The sequence below is a fragment of the Danio rerio genome, chromosome 5 (genome assembly GCF_052040795.2).
Source record: "Danio rerio strain M-AB ecotype USA chromosome 5, GRCz13ab, whole genome shotgun sequence".
NCBI lineage: Eukaryota > Metazoa > Chordata > Actinopteri > Cypriniformes > Danionidae > Danio > Danio rerio.
This window is the reverse complement of record NC_141025.1, coordinates 9,342,501-9,365,761: the sequence shown is the minus strand read 5'-3', so window position 1 is coordinate 9,365,761 and position 23,261 is coordinate 9,342,501. Positions and strand designations below refer to the sequence as shown.

The 23,261-nt window shown below is 34.7% G+C and overlaps 2 protein-coding genes across 2 annotated transcripts in view; one reads left to right on the top strand and one right to left on the bottom strand.

The window, feature by feature from the left end:
* fyb1a (FYN binding protein 1 a) overlaps window positions 1-23,261 on the top strand; it is a 36,657-nt gene that overhangs the window by 1,251 nt on the left and 12,145 nt on the right. The window contains exons 2-9 of the mRNA XM_087253205.1: window positions 7,488-7,968; window positions 11,025-11,145; window positions 12,940-12,998; window positions 13,516-13,645; window positions 15,010-15,059; window positions 16,567-16,589; window positions 16,792-16,835; window positions 21,704-21,863. Coding sequence (XP_087109331.1) covers window positions 7,515-7,968; window positions 11,025-11,145; window positions 12,940-12,998; window positions 13,516-13,645; window positions 15,010-15,059; window positions 16,567-16,589; window positions 16,792-16,835; window positions 21,704-21,863 — 1,041 coding nt within the window. The 5' untranslated portion in view covers window positions 7,488-7,514. The remainder of the gene's footprint in view (window positions 1-7,487; window positions 7,969-11,024; window positions 11,146-12,939; window positions 12,999-13,515; window positions 13,646-15,009; window positions 15,060-16,566; window positions 16,590-16,791; window positions 16,836-21,703; window positions 21,864-23,261) is intronic.
* Window positions 15,438-23,261, bottom strand: part of osmr (oncostatin M receptor) — a 151,812-nt gene continuing 143,988 nt past the window's right edge. Inside the window, exon 11 of the transcript XR_015490724.1 lies at window positions 15,438-15,463. The gene's annotated coding sequence lies outside the window, so the exon portion shown is untranslated. The remainder of the gene's footprint in view (window positions 15,464-23,261) is intronic.

The window sequence follows — 23,261 nt, the reverse complement described above, 5'->3', positions numbered from 1 at the left end:
GCTTTTATTCTAGCTGAAAAAAAAAACAATTAAAACTTTCTCCAAAAGAAAAAATAGTATCAGACATACTGTGAAAATGTCCTTGCTTTTTTAAACATCATTTGGAAAATATTTAAACCAAAAAGGTTTTTTAATTTAATCATGATTTACTTATCTTTCATTTGTCAAAAACCTATATAAGTTTCTTTTTCTGTTGAACACAAAAGACGTAATTTTGGAAAGAACTTCCATTGTATTTGTTTCTCCTGCTTTGGATGTCAATCCGCTTGTTAAGTGGTGACGTGTTTGTGACGCATGTATACTGTTTCCGGGTCCAAGCCTCCATTCATTTGAGTGGAGAAATCATTCGTTTATGATCACGTTTTATTCCTATCACACATTAAAGGTAATTTTATATAAAATCATAATGTACACAACAATCTCTGAGCTTGCTGCATAACAAATACCAAAATTTTAACAATTTATAAAAAATGAATCACTTTCTGGCCACCGGATATTAGGCATGGACATATATACTGCGATCGAGATTTTCAAAAGCCTTAAATCGCTTTGTAAACGTTTATTATTACCATTTCATGAGTCTCCCCATTCAGATGAATAGAGCGCTTGGACCCGGAAGCCGCTTCGCATGACGTCACACTTAACAATCGGATGGTTACAGGTTTCTAACATTCTTCAAAATATTTTGTTTAATGATCAACATAACCATTGTAGAACCACCTGAGGATGATTAAATGGTCGCTGAATTTTTAATTTTGCGTAAATCATTACTTTAAATATAGATGTATATCTTTGGTTTCAAAAAAGGTTTTTAATTTTGTCATCATTTACTCATCTTTTACTTTCCAAAAACCTATTTGAGTTTCTTGTTTCTGTTGAACACAAAAGAAGTTCTTTTGAAAAGTGTTGGAAACCTGTAACCATTGACTTCCAGTGTATTTGTTTCTTCTATTATGGATGTCAATGCTTACAGATTTCTAACATTCTTCAAAATATCTTTTTTAACGGTCAACAAAACCACTGTAGAACCTATGGAGGGTGATTTAATGATCTCAGAATTTTATATTTTGAGTGAACTGTCCCTTTAAATATACATGGGTCTGTTTTTTCAAAAAAGGTTTTTAATTTAATTATCGTTTACTCATCTTTCATTTGTCTAAAACCTGTTTGAGTTTCTTTCTTCTGTTGAACACAAAAGATGTACTTGTGGAAAGTGTTGGAAAATTGTACACACTTCCATTGTATTTGTTTCTCCTGCTATTGATGTCAATGGTTACAGGTTTCTAACATTCTTCAAAATATCTTCTTTAATAATAAACAGAACCACTGTAGAGCCACCTGAGGATGATTAAATGATCGCAGAATTTTCAATTTTGAGTAAACCGTTAGATTAATCTTTTTAGTTTCAAAAAGGTTTTTAATTTAATCATCATTTACTCTCCTTTCACTTGTCAAAAACTTTTTTTTTTTTTCACTCTTTCAAAAATTTTTGGAAACCTGTAACCGTAAACTTCCATTATATTTGTTTCTTCTAATGTGGATGTCAATGCTTACAGGTTTCTAACATTCTTCAAAATACCTTCCTTAATGGTCAACAGAATCACTGTGGAACCGCTTGAGAGTGAGTAAATGATGACAGAATTTTCAGTTTTGGGTGAACTGTCTCTTTAAATATAGATGGATCATTTTTATTCCAAAAAGGTTTTTAACTTATTCTTTATTTACTCTCCTATGTTAAAAACCTGTTTAAGTTTCCTTTTTTCTGTTGAACACAAAATATGTAGTTTTGAGAAGTGTTGGACACCTGTAACTATTGACTTATTTCTTTCTCCTACTATGGATGTCAATGGTTACAGGTTTCTAACATTCTTCAAATGTTCTTTTTTAATGGTCAACAGAACCACTGTAGAACCACCTGAGGGTGATTAAATGATCACAGAATTTTAAATTTTGGGTGACCTGTCCCTTTAAGTATAGATGGATCTTTTTTTTTTGTTGCAAAAAGAGTTTTAATTTTATCATCATTTACTCACACTTCACTTGTCAAAAACCTGTTTGAGTTTCTTTTTTTCTGTTGAACACAAAATAAGTTATTTAAAAAAATGTTGGAAACCTGTAACCATTGACTTCCATTGTATTTGTTTCTCCTACTATGGATGTCAGTGCTTACAGGTTTCTAACATTCTATAAAATATCTTCTTTAGTGGTCAGCAGAATTACTGTGGAAGCACTTGAGGGAGAGTAAATGATGACAGTGTTCAGTTTTGGGTGAACTGTCCCTTTAAATATGCATGGATATGGTTTTTATTCTGGAAAGGGTTCTAAATTTATCATCATTTACTCATCGTGTACTTGTCAAACCTATTTGAGTTTCTTTTTTCTGTTGAACACAAAATAACTTTTTTTGACAAGTGTTCAAAACCTGTAACCATTGAATTCCATTGGGTTTGTTTCTCCTACTATGGAAGTCAATGCTTACAGGTTTCTAACATTCTTCGAAATATCTTCTTTAGTGGTCAACAGAATTACTGTGGAAGCACTTGAGGGTGAGTAAATGATGACAGAACGTTCAGTTTTGGGTGAACTGTCTCTTTAAATATACATTGATTTATTTTTATTCCAAAAAGGTTTTTTAAATATATAAATTATATACAGCAATGTGCAAATATCCTTAGCACTGTACCAGCCTTGTTGACCTAAGACTTTTGCACAATATTTAATCAATCAGTCTCTTTATTAAAAACAAACAGAAATAGGAAAAATGTACAAAAAACAACAGCAGCACACCATTTCCTCTTTAATCAAGAGTCTGTTTAATGTGGCATCCCTTGGCTGTTTTGTTCTAATTATTCTGAAATGTTCTGAAATAATGTGCTGTCTATCCGGCTTCTTTTAGCCTGTTCCAGAGTTTTTCTTTAGGTTTAGACTGTCATACCTTTCTTTTTCTGTTCAGATGATCTCCTACAGCCTCTATAATATTCAGTTCTGGACCCTGTGGAGGCCATTTCATGACTATCTGTGTTTTATCAGCTGTTTTCTTTCTTCGAATAGGATTTCACTGCAATTAGAGGATCATTATTATGATGAAAATTAACACTATTACCACTCAAGTCCTTTCCAGAAGGAATGGCATGATGGATTAAAACTCATCTGCACTTTTCAACATTCAATCAATTTGTCCATCAATTCAAACAATATTGCCAAAACACTGGTAGAAATGCAGCTCAAGGGCAAACAGCCTCTCTCCAACATTGTCCATCACATGTTTTAAACAGCTAAACCAAAATAATTCAAACTCTAACCTAACTCCTATCCTAACAAATCATACATCAACTGAAAGATCATTTATTCACTCTGTATGAATCAAAATTGTAAAAAAAAAGCTGAAAAAAATGTATACTTATGACTGGTGTTGTGGTAAAGGGTCACATATATAATTTAAAACACACATATCAGTAAAACAACAGATTTAATGTTGGCCTAAAACTTTTGCACAGTACTGTATAAGTAAAGATTAGTTTTCAGTATTATTATTTTATGTATATAGTGTATTGACAATCTTCTGGCTCGAGATTCACTTGGTTTCATTGGTCTCAGATGGTCTCATTCACTTCCATTGATTTTTAGATGTTATGAACAGCTTGTTGTGCTGCTTGATTTTGCAAACTGATATTTGCTTATTCGGGGTATTCACAAGGTCTTAAAAAGTCTTAATGTCTTAAATCTCAAAAGCAAAATTTTAGCTCTTAAAAAGTCTTTAATCTACTAAAATGTTGCATTGTAGGTCTTAAATCTTTTTAAACAGGTCTTCATTTTTCTAAGTACATTCCTTGCGGTATTAATTGCTTAAAAGGTCTCCATTTATTTACTGCTAAGGATACTGACCTAATTAGGGACCGAGCACCAAAATGGTGCGTAGGCCCTATTGGAATTGCTCCGTTTCTTCTTATTCGTCTTCTCCAGAATGAATCGCGGTTTTAAGGGGCCAAAAATGCCCGAAAACACACAAAACTTTGCACACGCCCCAGAAATGGCGAAAATTTATGTTTGTTATGGGTTTCGGAAGTGGGCGTGGCAAAATGACTCGACAGCGCCACCTATGCACTTTTGACGGACTGGCCCCCCAAGCAATGAATCACGCATGCATACGAAAATTGGCACACACCTCAAACATGCCAAACCTGCAAAAAAGTCTCTTGAAGCAGAATCTCAAACCCAACAGGAAGTCGGATATTTTCAACATTCTGCGGTGAAAAAGTGGCGTTTTTGCCATTTCCAGGCGTTGTATTTTAACAAACTCCTCCTAGGGACTTTATCGGATCTACACCAAAATTAGGTTTTGTCATCTAAAGGCCTTGGCAATGTTAAATAGCGAAGATCTTGAGTTTTCGTCGAAGGGCGTGCCCATGGCGGCCTCGACGATTCGCCACGAAACATGAAGTTATTATAACTCCGCCAAACAAAGTCCGATCTGCCTGAAAATTCACATGGTTGATGAGATTCCTCTACTGATGGCATCTACATGCCAATCTTGAGTCACATTTATAGCGCCACCTGCTGACAGGAGGAAGTTTGGCATAAATCTGTGATTTTCTCAGGTTATTTATATATATCGACTTAAATTAATGTTGTTTGCTGTTCTCTGTCATCCTGAGGCCACCGAGCGGCGGTGAGCCCGGGTGCGAGGTCCCTATCATCGCTGCTTGCAGCTTTAATTTCTTTATTATTATTGTAGACTGAAGTAATTTACAGCTTTGTTTTGTTTGAACAGGGTTATAGGGTTTGTGAATGGATATATTTGAAAAATTTATTAAAAAAAATATTCAAACAAAATTATTATGATTATTCCATTATTAAATGTATAAAATTTCAATAATTTTTTGATAGGGAAAGTGAAAATCTTTTCTAACTGGAATAATAGAAAAAAATCATTTAGCATTTAGCCTGGTATAAGTCTAAAATTTCATTCGTAATGGTCTTAAAGTCCTAATTTTACTTAGTGAAGCCTGCAGAAATCCTGTTACTGTATTATTCTACATTTTATGTAAGTCATAAACACTTGTTTGTAGAGCAAGTAGTTAGACCAGGGGTGCCCAAACTTGTTGCTAAAGGGCCGGTGTCCTGCATGGTTTAGCTCCAACTTTCTTTAACACAGCTGCCTGGAAGTTTCTAGTATACCTGGAAAGAGCTTTATTAGCTGGTTCAGGTGTGTTTAATTTGGGTTGAAACTAACATATGCAGGACACCGGCCCTCCAGGATTGAGTTTGGGCACTGTTACATTTTAGTCCCTTTTCTAGGGGTACGGAGACAAAAGTAACAAAAAAATAATAATTAGGATAAAAAAATATATCAAATTTTAATTGGATCGAATTAATAATAAATTAATATTTAATAATGTGCGTGGAGAATCTCCTTTTTCTCTATCCCAGCATACTTTCACTTCAGATATAATAATAACAAAATAAAAAACTCTGAAAAGAGATTTCAAAAGAAAAATATTTTCTTATATTCACTGTTTAACAAAGTTCAATATATTTTTACATTTCCAGAAAGGGTAAACAAAAAAAAAAAGAGATACTTAAATGAAAATTCTCCTAACCAAAATCATGAGAGGGTAAGGCCAAAATAACCAACAAAACAAAAGCTTCCTAAATTGACAAAAAGTTCAAGATTTCCTAATATATAAATATATATATATATATATATATATATATATATATATATATATATATATATATATATATATATATATATATATATATATATATATGTGTGTGTGTGTGTGTGTGTGTGTGTGTGTGTATATATATATATATATATATATATATATATATATATATATATATATATATAAAAACTCAAAATCAATGACAATGCTCTTACCCCACAACCTGGCTAAATCCAGAAACAGGAGGAAACTTAAAGGATAAACCCAAGGATGTACATCATAGGATGTAACAGGCACCCTTGAGTTAGACTATTTTCTGTCATTTATGTTCTTCCTAGTCATTTCTCCCGTAGGCTACTGAATCGGGAGTTCTAAAACAATCATGCACTGTTGCATTGCAGAATAAGGTCAGTATAAACGCAACTGAACATGTTGGTTTTGTGGCAGAATGCATTTACTGTAGGTTTGTGGGATCTATTTGACCTATTTTGTTGTCCGGTTAAAATAGAGAAGTGATGACAGTTCTTCACAACAAGCCACGTGCCACTCAGAGTGTAATCACGCTAATGTAGTGAGCTGCAAAGTTGTTTAGCACTTAGTGTTAGGATTATGAACAATTCGGCAACATGTGAGATGGACAAGGGCATGTGAGATGGTTTGTGAGCACAATTAAATGCACACTGCATGCCGTATTATCTGATAATTGTATAAATAATTCCAAAAAGCAGGTAACTATGTAAAGAAACATAAACAACACAAAAATCTAATGTATATGCCGAGTTCAGCGGCTAATCAGCCGGAATCAGCTAAGGTGACATGACGGTGACCAGCGGGAGCTAGCTGTCACTCAAGTGGCCACTGCCTTAATTATGCAAACCTAATATAAAGGAAACAGATGAGTTATACGGGAGGTTGCCGCTTGGTTACAACACAATTAAATACTTATTTTGCAAACTACAGAAAACGAGGCAACCATTTTAATCACAATTGACGATGTGTAGGAATGAAAAACACTTACAGGATCTGAAGGAAGAAACTGGTCCTGACAAAGTCCCATACATTAGTAGTCTGTGGTGCTCCTTCCTTTTATAACAATCGGCGAATCCCGCGCTGCAGCGAAGGTTATTGCATCAGTTATCAGAAAAATGACAGAAACAAACACCGCACACGGTTGGCTATACTATGGTGTTGTTGTGAAAATGAAGTTTAACCCTTTATTCCCCACAGCTGCATGTCTGGCCAGCTCTCAGTGATAGTAATTTTTCCATCATGATCAATCCTATGATCTCTCGCACTCCGCTAGTGTCTGAAGGGAAAGGCTCGTTCACGTTTTACCGGATTCGGCACTTCATATTTGGCGATGTCCTGTATCGACGCTGACGTGTGCAAACAAAGGACGAATCATTCATTTGAGTCGACGCAATAGAATAAATAGTTTTAAACACAGTGCACTTTTAGATTTGAACCTCGCCTGGACGTTTCCATTCACTTAGAGCTGCATTACACACTTCAAACCCTTAATAGAGGCCCTTTAACCTATTTCATTCATGTGGTCCCAACACAAATTGAGCGTGGAACCCAGCAATTTTTACAATGTAATATGTTAGTCAATGCCATCAGTTTCCAGGATTCTTCAAAATACCTTATTTTGTACAGAAGAATGAAACTCAAACAGGTTTGATTATTGAACAAACTTTAACACATTAACAAATACATTTTTTTTTGCTTTAACCGACCACAGACATAACCAACAAACATTAACTAATGTCTATTGTTGTGAACCTTTACCAATGTTTCTTTTATATTTGACTCTTTCAGGCCTCTTTCTCTAATGTTCAAGCCCTGATGTCGCACTTTAACTCTATGCTGGCTCGACATGATCCGACCAACCATCAGGATCAGAATTCAGAGCTGATCCAGAAAATGTCCAAACTCAAACCTGTGGACATGAATAAACCCCCAGGCACCAGGCCTTCTCCAAAACCCCTCATAGTCAAACCCAACTTCACAGTCAACTCTCTAGAGAGCAGATTAAAAGCCACTGATGCCGCAGGATTGAAACTACCCAATAAAGCACAACAGGAATACTCTTTTTTAAAACCCCCCAACGCTGGAGCAACGCCGCCTGTCATGCCCAAAATCAATCTCCAGAAAGACAGTCCTGCAACTAAAGAAAGCACATCGGCTGATTTATCAGAGCCAAAAAAGAAAACTCTTCCCAGCTTGTTTGCTTTAGGAAAATGTCCTGCTAAACCAGCCAGACCTTCTCTTGTTGACCTCAGCAAATTCGGAAGAAACGGTAAGATGTGATCAAAGTTATTCAATCACAGTTTACAATAAGGTTTCATTACATTGTAAAAAAAACAAAACAATGGAGTATATGCACAGCTAGTGTTTTTCAGCCAATGATGAACTTCCAATAAAAGCTTAACGTGTCTTTTTTAAATTGCTGTAAAAGGAACACTATGCATCGATGTTGAAATGTAATTTAAATACAATCAAATAGACTTAAGCATCCTTTTTGTTGTTCAAGCTTAAAAAGAAACTAAAGATGCAGACACTTAGTAGCAGCAGGCTAGCTCAGAAATTCCATTGAAAATACAGGGGTAAAATTAATGTCCATATGATAAAGACATGGCCCGGAAAAATATTGTGGTGCTGTTGTGAAAATGAAGGGAAAGACGCGTTTACATTTTACCGGATCCGGCTCTTCATATTTGGTGATCCGTGCAGGCAAAGGATCCGATACATGTTAAAAACACGACCTGGAAAAATATAATTTAATGCACTGCTTCTTGTTTGGTCCGATAGCCACTTTATATTGCATCTCAGCCAGGCAGTAAAGATTTTTAGAGAAATCAGATCTTAAACACGGCGCTTTTGTATGGGAGGACAATTAACCGAAAGCCCTGTGGCTGCCTGACTGAAATTAAAAGTCCGTGTTCGTATAGCCAATTAGTTGTCTTTATAAAAAATGAGTAAACGTTCCCTTAGCATGATGAAGTAAATAAACTGTGCATAATTATAAAAAATTAAGGTCCGTGAACTCAATAATTCTAAATTATAACAGGAATGTTTAAAGGTCCCGTGAAGTGCTTTGAAATATACATTTTTATTCAGTGTTTGATGTAATCTCAACTGAAACACGAAGACAGGGTGGGACAGAGTAGCTTCTCCCCTTTTTAAAAAACAAGCCAATAGTGTTTTGTTTCATCACCGCTCTGCCAGTGAGAGTGGTTGAGCTCAAGCTCATCAAATGAAAAGCATAAAAAAGCTTCTTGAAGGGGGTGGGGCGTGATTGTCAGATACTGGAGGGCATTTGATTGGTCAAGATTTGATGAGAAACTGAAGTATGAGGTGACTCGAAAAAAAAACGTTGATCCACTTACGCCCCATTCACACGAGGTGTCAGCGTCAATGCTTCCTATTCACTTTGTATGGGCAACGTGAAGCATTGGCGAACTGAACTTGTTGGCACTGCTTGAGTGGCGTTGCTCGCTGCAGAAGTTAGGAACTTTTTAAGCATCAACAAAAGCGTCAGCCAATCAGATCGCTTTATGCAAATTCAGCTCAGACAATAGCCAATTGCAGATTTGTTTCATTGGCTGACGCTGCTATGTCGATTGCGTCAACCCTAACTTCAGACACGCCCTCTGTCAAGCGTTGACGCTAAAGCCCCGTGTGAATCAGGCATAACATCCCATTCACATTCACAGCGCCAACGATTCAAATCCACTTTGAATATGTGACGTCAATCATTGCCGAACTAAATGGTGGATCCGTCGGTGCTGCTTCAGCGGCGTTGCTCGGTGCAGAAATTGGGAATTTCTCAAATTTTCAAGCGCCAATGAGATCACTTTATGTGAATACCCCAGCTTAGACAATAGCCAATTGTGGACTAATTTTATTGGCTGACGCTGCTATGACGATCACGTCAGCCCTAGCTTCAGACACTCTGTCCATCAAGCGTTGACGCTGAAGCCCCGTGTTAACTGGGCATTAAGGCTGATTTATACTTCTGCATCAAGCACACGCATGAGGTGTAGTGCAGTCTTTGCGTGGTTGCATAGCCCTTGCCATGACTGACACAGACGCTGATGCGCACTTCTCAAAAAATTAAATTACACGTCCCAACGACACGAATCGCAAGCTCTGTGGTTGGTCAGCTTGGTAGTGGTGGCAAGTATGGGTGGTGCTAAGAACCTCCAAGAAACCTAACACAGAAACACCCGCGAAGAAATGCAGCACAGAAGAACATAAATACAGTAGGTAATAGGCCAGCTAGTGCTTAGGAAGTGTTATTGCAGAGCAACACAAACAGCACGAAGTAGCAGAAGTATAAATGCGCGGGTCATGCCGATCACTTGACGCCGAAGTATAAATCAGCCTTTAGGCAGAAGTCAGAAACTGAGTTTTACACGTTTATATCAGTTTTATATCTTCTAAACGTGAATTTTGTCATAGTTTTGTACAACACTAGCTTATAGGAATCCTTGAAGACTAACACACTAAAAAGCATTTTACTTAGTTTAAACATACATTTTTTATGTTTTGTTCTGTTTTGTATTTGTTTTGTTCTTCAGTTTGAATGTCAACGTCATAAAGGTGTGGAAAATGAAAACGGCAGTGAGAACGGAAGTGGGTCACACACAATTTGACCACTCCATGTTTTGCTGGGTGATTGATTATTTTTTAGAATGAATTTTGTTTATATACTTTTTATCTTCATTTTGATGCATTTTTTGTTGTTGGAAAATTTGGTGTCTAATAAATAAGAGAATCGAATGAAAGCAAATCGAGTCTACTGCGTTCGAAAGCAAAGCCCAGAACTGTACTATAGACCAAAACACAATATATAAAAAATATACAAGCAAAAGTTCATTCAGAAATACATTTACAATTAGTCATTTAGCAGATGCTTTTGTCCAAAGCGACTTACAAATGAGGAGGTATTTAGTGATTCAACAACAAGAGGCAATACAGTGCTGTCATTGGTTAGTGCTCAGAGAATTAAGTGTTGTTTTTTTCATATAGAGAGGAGAGTGTTTCTATAGGTGGTTTGTCAGGCCCACTCACCTGTGTGTACCTCATTTTGGAAAAAGAAAGAAAACATCTAGAATTTCCCTGAATTCATTTATTTGTTTGTTTGTTTTAATCAGTTTCATAGTTGGTTAAAACATTTATTGCTGGTCGAATTTGTCAAAGCATGGCAGAATGTTAGTTTTAGTGACTGCTTAAACATTACAAAAAATTGTAACGTCTGTTAAAAACTTATGCACATGTGTGATTACACTTCACAGTAAAATTGTACAGTTCGGTTTATACAGTTTTTCTCACATGATTTGTTTTTGTCAGTGTCAAATACCAACAACCCAGCTTTTTCCGTCCTCCCTCCACCTCCAATTGGTCATCCGTCCATCACATCGGTGACTCCGCCCCCTCCAGCAGACTTCTCATTTCTTCCTCCTCCTCCAATGTGAGTCTGATTATGAGATGTTACAGCATCAATGACTATTCTGGAGATGCATTAAACATCAAAATTCAATACAAATATAGAATGTTTACATTATTATATTATATTATATTATATTATATTACATTACATTACATTATATTATATTTTATCATTACCTTACATTACATTATTATATTATATTATATTATTACATTACATTACATTACATTACATTATATAATAATATATTTTATTATTACATTATATTATATTATATTATTACATTATATAATATTGCATTATATTATATTATTACATTACATTACATTATATTATATTTTATTATTACATTACATTATTTTATATTATATTATATTTTATCATTACCTTACATTATTATATTATATTATATTATATTATATTATATTATATTATATTATATTATATTATATTATTACATTACATTACATTATATTATATTATATAATAATATATTTTATTATTACAAAATATATTATATTATTACATTATATTATATTGCATTATATTATATTATTACATTATATTATATTATATTATTACATTACATTACATTACATTACATTATTTTATATTATATTATATTTTATCATTACCTTACATTTCATTATTATATTATATTATATTATATTATATTATATTATATTATATTATTACATTACATTACATTACATTACATTACATTATATGACAATATATTTTATTATTACATTATATTATATTATTACATTATATTATATTGCATTATATTATATTATATTATTACATTACATTATATTATATTTTATTATTACATTACATTATATTATTTTATATTATATTATATTTTATCATTACCTTACATTACATTATTATATTATATTATTACATTACATTACATTACATTATATTATATAATAATATATTTTATTATTACAAAATATATTATATTATTACAGTATATTATATTGCATTATATTATATTATTACATTACATTACACTATATTATATTTTATTATTACATTACATTATTTTATATTATATTATATTTTATCATTACCTTACATTACATTATTATATTATATTATATTATATTATTACATTACATTACATTACATTACCTTACCTTATATTATATTATATAATAATATATTTTATTATTACAAAATATATTATATTATTACATTATATTATATTGCATTATATTATATTATTACATTACATTATATTATATTATATTATTACATTACATTATATTATATTTTATTATTACATTACATTATATTATTTTATATTATATTATATTTTATCATTACCTTACATTACATTATTATATTATATTATATTATATTATATTATTACATTACATTACATTATATTATATAATAATATATTTTATTATTACAAAATATATTATATTATTACATTATATTATATTGCATTATATTATATTATTACATTACATTACATTATATTATTTTATTACATTACATTACATTACATTATATAATAATATATTTTATTACATTATATTATATTATATTAATATATGCTAATTAGTTCCTTAATTTATAGTTTATTTATCAACATGACACTATTACTGGGGATTAATACTGATGTATACAATTACAATGTAACTGATTTATTTCATGATATGCCACTACAATAATAACGAACTATACAGCAAAACTGTTTCTACGTTTTGTGTGGAAATGCAATCAAATTAAGACAAAAATGTTTTAATTATGTAAAAGTTAATAATGACTTTAAAAAGCTGTTTCTTCTGTTGTGGACAGGGATCAGGAGGACTTTTATGATGACGCAGGCGTCATGGACCAAACACAAGCATCACTAGGTCTGTTATTTAACTTGGTTTTAAATTAAAGTTAAGTGCAGTGACTAACAAAAAGTTTGTCTGTTTAATCTCTGAATGTCGGGTGCCACGGTGGCTCAGTGGTTAGCATTGTTGCCTCACAGCAAGAATGTTTAGGCATGGGTTTCCTCCAGGTGCTCCGGTTTCCCCCACAGTCCAAAGACATGAGCTATAGGTGAATTGAATAAACTAAATCGGCCGTAGTGTATGAGTGTGAATTAGAGTGTATGGATGTTTCCCAGTACTGGGTTGCAGCTGGAATGTTATCCACTGTGTAAAAAATACACTGGATAAGTTGCCGGCTCATTCCACTGTGGCGACTCCTGATTAATAAAATGAGAATGAATGATTCTCTGAATGTCAGTGCATTAGATTTAAAGCTAATGGTCTAATTTTAAATAATAAGCACATGCAAGCATCACATGCAGTTCTTTCTGATGACATGTCACAGTAAAAGTGTACAATTCAGTGTTTTTTTCTCATGTTTTGTTTCTGTCAGTGTCCAATACCAAAAACTCAGCACAAGCATTTTCCTTCCTCCCCCCACCTCCACCTGGTCATCCGTCAATCACATCTGTGACTCCGCCCCCTCCGGCAGACTTCTCATTTTTCCCTCCTCCTCCTCCAACGTGAGTCTGATAATGACTATTCTTATATACACACACACACACACACCTTACTGGCCACTTTATTAGGTACACGGTACTAGTACCGGGTTGTACACCCTTTTACCTTCAGAACTGCCTTAATCCTTCATGGCACAGATTTAACAAGGTACTGGAAATATTCCTCAGAGATTTTGCTCCATATTGACATGATAGGATCACACAGTTGTTGCAGACTTATCGGCTGCACATCCATGATGCAAATCTCCCATTCCATCACATCTCAAAGGTGCTCTATTGGATTGACTTCTGGTGACTGTGGAGGCCATTTGATTACAATGAAGTTATTGTCATGTTCAAGAAACGAGTCTGAGATGATTTGCGCTTTATGACATGGCGCGTTATCCTGCTGGAAGTAGCCATCAGAAGATGGGTACACTGTGGTCATAAAGAGATGGACATGGTCAGCAACAATACTCAGATAGGCTGTGGTGTTGATGCAATACTCAATTGGTACTACTGGGCAAAAAGTGTGCCAAGAAAATATCCCCAATACTTTTACACCACCACCACCAGCCTGAACCACTGATACAAGGCAGGATGGATCCATGCTTTCATATTGTTGACGTCAAATTCTGACCCGACCATCCGAATGTTGCAGCAGAAATCAAGACTCTTCAGACCAGGCAAAGGTTCTCCAATCTTCTATTGTTCAATTTTGGTGAGCCTGTGTGAATTGTAGCCTCAGTTTTCTGTTTTTAGCTGGCAGGAGTGGCACCCGGTGTGGTCTTCTGCTGCTGTAGCTCATCTGCCTCAAGGTTTGATGTGTTGTGCATTCAGAGATGCTCTTCTGCAGACCTCAGTTGTAACGAGTGCTTATTTGAGTTACTGTTGCCTTTCTATCAGCTGGAACCAGTCTGGCCATTCCTTTCTGACCTTTGGCGCCAACAAGGCATTTGCGCCACAGAACTGCCGCTCACTGGAAATTTTCTCTTTATCAAACCATTCTCTGTAAACCCTAGAGATGGTTGTGCATAAAAATTCCAGTGGATCAGCAGTTTCTGAAATACTCAGACCAGCCCGTCTGGCACCAACAACCAGGCCACGTTTAAAGGCACTTAAATCACCTTTCTTCCCCATGCTCTTTTTGAACTGCAGCAGATTGTCTTGATCATTTAACGAGCTGTTGGACAGATGTACCAAAAAAAGTGGCCAGTATATATATATATATATATATATATATATATATATATATATATATATATATATATATATATATATATATATATATATATATATATATATATATATATATATATATATATATATATATATTGGTCTGGTACAGGAAATTTTTGACAATAAATACATGTGTTTCCTCTGAACAGGGATCAGGAAGACTTGTATGATGACACAGGTGTCATGGACCAAACACAAGGTCTGTTATTTACCTTAGTTTCTAATAAATGTTAAAGGAATAGTTCACCCAAAATGAACATTTGAATGGTAATACAATGGTTCTTTATTTGGTTATAAACCATTATGACTTTCTTTCTTCTGTTGAACATTAAAGAAGATACTTTGAAGTGAGCTAAACAACTGTAACCGTTGACATCCACACACTACCTAACAAAAGTCGTGTCACCTATCCAAGTTTAAGGAACAACAAGTAATAACTTGACTTCTAGTTGATCATTTGGTATCAGAAGTGGCTTATATAAAAGGCAAAGACCTCTAGATTACGCTTATTTTACCCCAATAGACCTCTAGATTCCACTTATTTTACTAAAATAAAATATGGTCATGTCTTGATTTTGAATGATTTCATTTGGACAGTAAAGTCTGACTTTGCTTAGACAAAAATCTTGTTACTTAACAGAAATAATGCACAGAATAGAATATAAAGTCATGGTGCAGTGGAAACAGAATGAATATTGTGTCTGACTCCATCATGAGCTTGGAGGACTGCATTCATACATCTCTGCAATGACTCAAATCACTTATTAATGAAGTCATCTGGAATGCCAAAGAAAGTGTTCTTGCAGGACTCCCAGAGTCCATTAAGATTCTTTGGATTCATCTTCAATGCCTCCTCCTTCATCTTACCCCAGACATGCTTAATAATGTTCATGCCTGATGGGCTGGCCAATCCTGGAGCACCTTGACCTTCTTTGCTTACAGGAACTTTGATGTGGAGGCTGAAGTATGAGAAGGAGCGCTATCCTGCTGAAGAATTTGCCCTCTCCTGTGGTTTGTAATGTAATGGGCAGCACAAATGTCTTGATACCTCAGGCTGTTGATGTTGCCATCCACTCTGCAGATCTCTCACACGCCCCCAAACTGAATGTAAATCCCAAACCATGATTTTTCCTTCACCAAACTTGACTGATATCTGTGAGAATCTTGGGTCCATCTTGGGTTCCAATAGATCTTCTGTATTATCTGTGGTGATTGGGATGCAGCTCAACAGATGATTCATCTGAGAATTCGACCTTCTGACACTTTTCCTAATAATCAACTAGAAGTCAAGTTATTTTTTTCTCTTAAAACTGGGATCGACGACAAGACTTTTGTCGGGTAGTGTAGTATTTGTTTTTACTATTGTGAAAGTCAATAGTTACAGGTTTTTAACATTCTTTAAAATATCTTCTTTTGTGTTCAACAGAAGAAAGAAACTCCTAATGGTTTGAAACAAGTAATGGATTGATAAACGATGATTAATTTCTGTGCAGTGACTGAAAAAGTGTGTCTGCTTAATCTCCAAATGTGTTTGCACCTGATTCAAAACGAGTGGTCTAATTTTGCAGAATGAGCACATGCAAGCATCACATGCAAACATATTTAGACTTGAATAAAGTATGTGTGACTTGTCACTTCCTCCTTTGTTGTTGCTGGTGACTTCTCTACAAAAAAAAGTATGAATGAAATATTTTTTTTTCTTTTAGGAACTAGCAGCAATAATCCTGAGGTAAAGATGAATTCTACATTGTTTTTGCAAAGGTGACATCTTTTGAAGAGCAAAGCACAGTAAAATGGCATACAAAATGAAATGAAGGACTACCAATACAGATGGAGTGATTAAAACAGAATCATGAAATTATAACAGAAGATCTAGAAGTTTGTTTTAAGCAGTAACTCATATCATGCTGCTGTTTTTGTTTGTTGTGTAGGAGGAGGAGGAGGAAGAGATGTACGAAGATCTTGAACACAACTGGTGAGAGCTCTTAATTTTAAACAGTGTGTGCGGTATTTATTGTGTGTTATAATTGCATAGTTGTTGTTTTAACGGTGCACAAGCTGACAAAAAAACATGTCTAGATGTAACCCCGCCGGTTCTACGCCACCCAACCCGCTCCGAGCTGGTATCGAACCGGCGGCTTTCCGCATGGGAGTCAGTTGCTCTACCAAGGAGGCTAAAGACCATGACCTTGAGTGTCTGTCGCTAGAGCACCTTTAGATGTCAGAGGAGTGAGGTTTACCTGCACAGCACTTACTAGCTGGCCTTTGTTACACTCCCCCCCAATCCTCACTCCCATCCAGGTCACAGCACCAATGTAACCCCGCCGGTCCTACACCACCCAACTTGCTCCGAGCTGGTATCGAACCGGCGACCTTCCACATGGCAGTCGGTTACTCTACCAAGGAGGTTAAAGACTCATTAGACTCTGTCACTAGAACACCTTTAGAGGTCAGAGGAGTGAGGTTTTACCTGCACAGCACTTATTAGCTGGCCTCCGTTACATAGACACTGGAAGGATTGATATATGCTGAAGCCTATTAGAATGAGTGTATAATTACAGTTATGGAAGCAAAAAATATCCCTGTATGAGTTTGATTTTATATTTATTAGCTGCACTGCCCAGGACAAAGCTGCTCTTCAAAGGGGGATTAACACAGTGCATAAAATCACTGTCCTTAGAGGAGTTGTTCAAAGCCGCTGCTGCTGCAAAGCACACAGCATCCTGAAGTACTCTACCCTTGCCACAGTTACTCACTGAAGCTAAGCAGGGCTGAGCCTGGTCAGTACCTGGATGGGAGAGCACTAGGGAACACTAGGTTGCTGTTGGAACTGGTGTTATTGAGGCCAGCAGGGGGCGCTTAACCTGTGGTCTGTGTGAGTCCTAATGCCCCAGTAAAAGTGAAGGGGACACTACACTGTCAGTGGGCGCCGTCTTTCGGATGAGACGTTAAACCGAGATCCTGACTCTCTGTGGTCATTAAAAATCCCATGGCACTTCTCGTGAAAGAGCAGGGGTGTAACCCTGGTGTCCTGGCCAAAGTCCCTCTATCGGCCCTTACGATCATGGCCTCCCAATCATCCCCTTCCACCGAATTGGCTCTATCACTGTTGTCCTGTGGCTGCCGTTGCATCAGCCAAGTGGATGATGCACACTGGTGGTGGTGTGGAGAGACCCCCCCTCATGATTGTGAAGCACTTTGGGTGTGTGGCCATACACAATAAATGCGCTATATAAATACACATTACATTACATTATATCCAGCTCACCATCTTTTTCAAATGTTACCTTCGGGGAGGCGATATAGGAGCATAAAAATCAAAACAAACAGTCTAAAAATTTTACATATTCCAGGGCTGTTGCAATAATGAATGGACATTAAATTGTGTGTGTTTTCAAATCGTACTCAATTTTTGATCTTACTCACTTTTTAAATTGAAAGCTGCTTGAAAATGCGCTTGCCACTTTATACATGCAGACATTAAATTGCATGCCTTTTTGGCCAACATTTTACCCACTTTTAAACTTGAAAGCTGCTTGAAAATGCACTTGCTACTTTATGTATACTTACTTCTATCATTGTTTTGTTACTACTTTCATATATGTAACGTAGCACTAACAAGCATGCTGTTTTCCCGCTTGCAAATATAAGATTGACTTCATACAATAACACTACAAAGAAGATGATAGTATTAAGTGAAATACAGTATCAACATCCTAGTATCTGTGAGTTATATTAACATCACTTATTTACTTACAGTTGAAGTCAGAAGTATTAGTCCTCCTGTGAATTTTTGTTTCTTTTTTAAGTATTTTCCAAATGATGTTTTACAGAGAAAGGAAGTTTTTACAGTGTTTCCTAGAGTTTTTTTTCTTCTGGAAATAAAAGCAGTTTTTAATTGTTTTAAACCGTTTTAAGGTCGATAATATTAGACGTCTTAAGCAATATTTGTTTTTGATTGTCTACAGAACAAACCACTGTTATACAATGACTTGCCTAATAAACCTCAAGCCTTTAAATGTCACTTTAAGCTGTATAGAAGTGTCTTGAAAAATAGATTGTAAAATATTATTTACTGTCATCATGGCAAAGATAAAATAAATCAGTTATTAGAAATGAGTTATTAAAACTATTATGTTTAGAAATGAAAGTTAGAAAAAAATCTCTCCGTTCAACAGAACTTGGGGGGAAAAATATACAGGAGGGCTTATAATACTTTACATGTATAAAAGTAATATAGGATTTTGTTTGTTTGTTTGTTTTCCTGTTGTTTCTTCTGCATAAACAAATATGCAGCAGAACTTTTGTGCATTTTAGAGGAACGCAGTTTTTCATCTTTCAAAGTAATTGGTGGAAATCGTTAGACAATCGATTCAATGATCCCTTATAAAATCAGTAACTTGCTTCATTTCCTAATGAATCATCTGTTTTAAATTAATCGTTTGAATAAATGATTCAGTGAATCACTCTTTAAGACAAAGGCTGCGTCTGAAATTGCATACTTGCGTACTATTCATTCATTCATTTTCTCTTTTCGGCTTAGTCCTTTTATTAATTCGGGGTCGCAACAGCAGAATGAACCGCCAACTTATCCAGCATATGTTTTATGCAGCGGATGCTCTTCCAGCTTCAATCCATCACTGCGAAACATCCATACAAAATCAAACACACACATACACTACGGACAATTTAGCTTGTCCAATTCACCTATAGCGCTTGTGTTTGGACTTTTGGTGGAAACCGGAGCACCCGGAGAAAACCCACACCAACACAGGGAGAACATGCAAACTCCACACAGAAACACTAAGTGACCCAGCCGAGGCTCAAACCAGCCACCTTCTTGCTTTAAGGCGAATGTGCTATCCATTGCGCCACCATGCGGCCCTCCATACTATATAGCACACTAAAAACAGTATGCCAGCTGAATAGTATGTCTGAATTCATAGAATTCGAAAAACAGTAAGCGAGAAGTACCCGGATGACATACTACTTCCGGCGATGTTCTGAAGTGCGCATTCGATGCACGCTATGCTATCCCATGATGCCCTGTGAGAGAATTCTTGAAGGGGAGTGAAGCGGCGCAACTGACACAGGAAGATTACATGATTATGACAAAACGGTGGATGTAGTACATCCGAGTTCCATTCATACTACTGACATCTATACTGTATAGCAGTGTTTCTCAACTGGTGGGTCGGGTCGTGGGAACATTTTCAGTGGGTCGCTGAGTGTGTGGTCAAAAAACAACAAAAGTTAATTTTTTTACTTATTTTGCTTATTCCAGACTTTTATTTTGAAATTTGTGCACGACAACCCTACCGTTTGACATGTGAAATTTCATTTAATTATAGCAACAAATATGTTGAAGCGCAAGTACGACCCCGAATATGTAAAGTATGGATATATATATTGACGACAAAAAAAGACTTAAAGCTTTAGTGCCATAGTGAGGTGCTCTCATCAGAGAGCATGAAACCTTCTAAATTAAAACGACATTTAGAAACCAGACAACATGTTTTATCAACAGTTCAGTTTAGTTCATGGTAACTAATCATTTCCTTACCCTAAACACTGTTTACAGTATTTGTTGTTTTTACTTTGTAATATTTCTATAATTTGATCCATTTTTTTTAAATGACAGCAAAAAAAATATTGTTTATTTGTAAGTCTCGGTGAATGTCTTATGATGTATCTGTCACTACTTGTGTATGTAAACAAATAAAAACAAATGAATTATAATTCATAAAATTGTATTATAGTTTCTAAAAATTTGGGTCGGGGCTTGATGACCATGTAAAAATGTGGGTTTCATGGCCAAACCAGTTGAGAACCCCAGCTGTATAGAACAGACTTTTGTAGCGGAGTATCACGTTCATACTCAAATGCAGTATCTAATGTGTAGGAGGCAATTTTGGACGCAGCCAGAGACAAAGGTGTTCTAAGTGGCAAAGTCATTTTGTTTATCCACGAAAGGCTTAAGTAAAAACAAAAAGAAAAACTGCACAAACAACACACTTTGCATGTTTAATTGTACTGGGCTGTGGCTGGAAGGGCTACAGCTGCATAAAACATATGTTGGAATAGTTGACAGTTCATTCCAGAACTCAGTGGTTAGCACTGTGGCCTCACAACACGAAGGTTGCTGATTTGAGTCCTGGCTTGGTCAGTCAGCATTTCTGTAAGCCTCGTGTTGGTGTGGGTTTCCTCCGGGTGCTCCGGTTTCATCCACAGTTCAAAGACTTGTGCTATAGGTGAATTGGATGAACTAAATTGCCGTAGTGTGTGTGTGTGTGTGTGTGTGTGTGTGTGTGTGTGTGTGTGTGTGTGTGTGTGTGTGTTTTTTTTGTGTGTGTGTGTGTGTGTGTGTGGGGGGGGGGGGGGGGGTGTGGGTGTGTGTGTGGGTGTGGGTATATGGGTGTGTGTGTGTGTGGGTGTTTACCAGTACTGGGCTGTGGCTGGAAGGGCTACAGCTGCATAAAACATATGTTGGAATAGTTGACAGTTCATTCCACTGTGGTGATCCCTGATGAATAAAGGGACTAAGCTAACAGAACATGAGTGAATAAATGAATTAAATTTTTGTTTTGTTTTTTTATTATTCATACTTGTAGAGTTTGTGATTTGCACACATTCTTGAACTAAAGAATATTCAACTTATTTTTTTATAATTATTATAGTTAGTCAGTGTATTGGAGTGTACTAGCCTGTAGTCTAGTACACTGTACTTGGAGTGAATTGTACTAGTCGGTTGGTAAACACTGCTCATATTTTTTCTTTATTTCTATATTGATGCACTTTAGCAGAGGATTCAAATCTGCTCAAATTTTATGCTTTGATCTACAGGCCGGAAAACAACAAAGACACAAAGGAGGAGAAGACGACCAAAGAATCAAAGGAGCTCAAGAAAAAGCTTGAAAAAGAAGAGAAGAAACGCTTGGAGCAGGAGAAGAAGGAGAAGAAAGAAAGAGAGAAAAGGCAACAGGAGGCCATGAAAAAGTTTAAAGTAATCGCAGATATATATTTTTTTTATTATTCAATGACATAGCGTTTATTTTTAATTTAAGTTAAATAATATATATTTTTTTGTTGATTTCAAAAAAGGAAAAACATATGGACACAACTTTTTACTTATACATTAGTTGACATTAGTTATATTACATTTATTTACTTATATGATTTGTTTATATTATTGTTATACTGTATACAGTGCTCAGCATACAGTATATGAGTACACCCCTCACAAATCTCATTTAAATTTATATTTTTATTAGGAAGGTCTACAATATCATATTTGTGCATATACATTAGATTAGTCAGTACTGAAGCCAAATCTGGAGCTTATCTAACAAAATAACCGTCCAAAAACTAGTACAGCCAACTGTATATTTCATAGAAAAATATTAAATGCAAATTTAAAAAAGAGGAAAAATCAAGAAAGCAAAAAAAAATTGACAAATATATTAGAAATTGTGTATGTTGTAATTTTTTTTTTGCAATGTTTTGCTTGAATATCAGTGTATCATCTTTCAGTTTGTAAAGATGTTTGGTGACTAAAATATTATTTTAATTAATATATTTGTTTAATAAATCAGTTTTGTTTAAATAAACCAATATTTATTGCCTATATTCACTGAGAAATAGAGGAAAATATTCATTTTCAAAATAGGGTGTACTTAATTATGCTAAGCACTGTACACACACACACACACACACACACACACACACACACACACACACACACATATATATATATATATATATATATATATATATATATATATATATATATATATATATTTAAAAGAAATACTGATGATAATAATTTAATAATAATAATCAATAAGTGTAATTTCAAATTAATTAAATTTTTTTTATAAAAGTTATAATAAACTATTAAGTTTGAACGTTTAATTTTGGTTTTAGTATCTATGAAGAGTCATGTGAAAATATTTTCTACATTGAACATTTTTCTTAGCCTCTTATGTTTATGTTCAGTTATTTTATGTTAAAAGCGATGAAAATAATCTGTTATTTGCCATATAAATACAATTACTGAATCAAGACATAGGAGGCTGAGAAAAATGGTAATTTCAGAATAAAATTTCAGATAACACTTAGAGGTTTATATATATATATATATATATATATATATATATATATATATATATATATATATATATATATATATATATATATATATATATATATATATATATAGTTGAAGTCATAATTATTAGCCCCCGTTTAATTGTTTCTCCAATTACTGTTTAATGGAGAGCAGATTTATTCAACACATTTCTAAACATAATAGTTATATAGTTATTGTATAGCAATGGTTTGTTCAGTAGATTATCGAAAAAAGTATATAGCTTAAAGGGGCTAATAATATTGACCTTAAAAT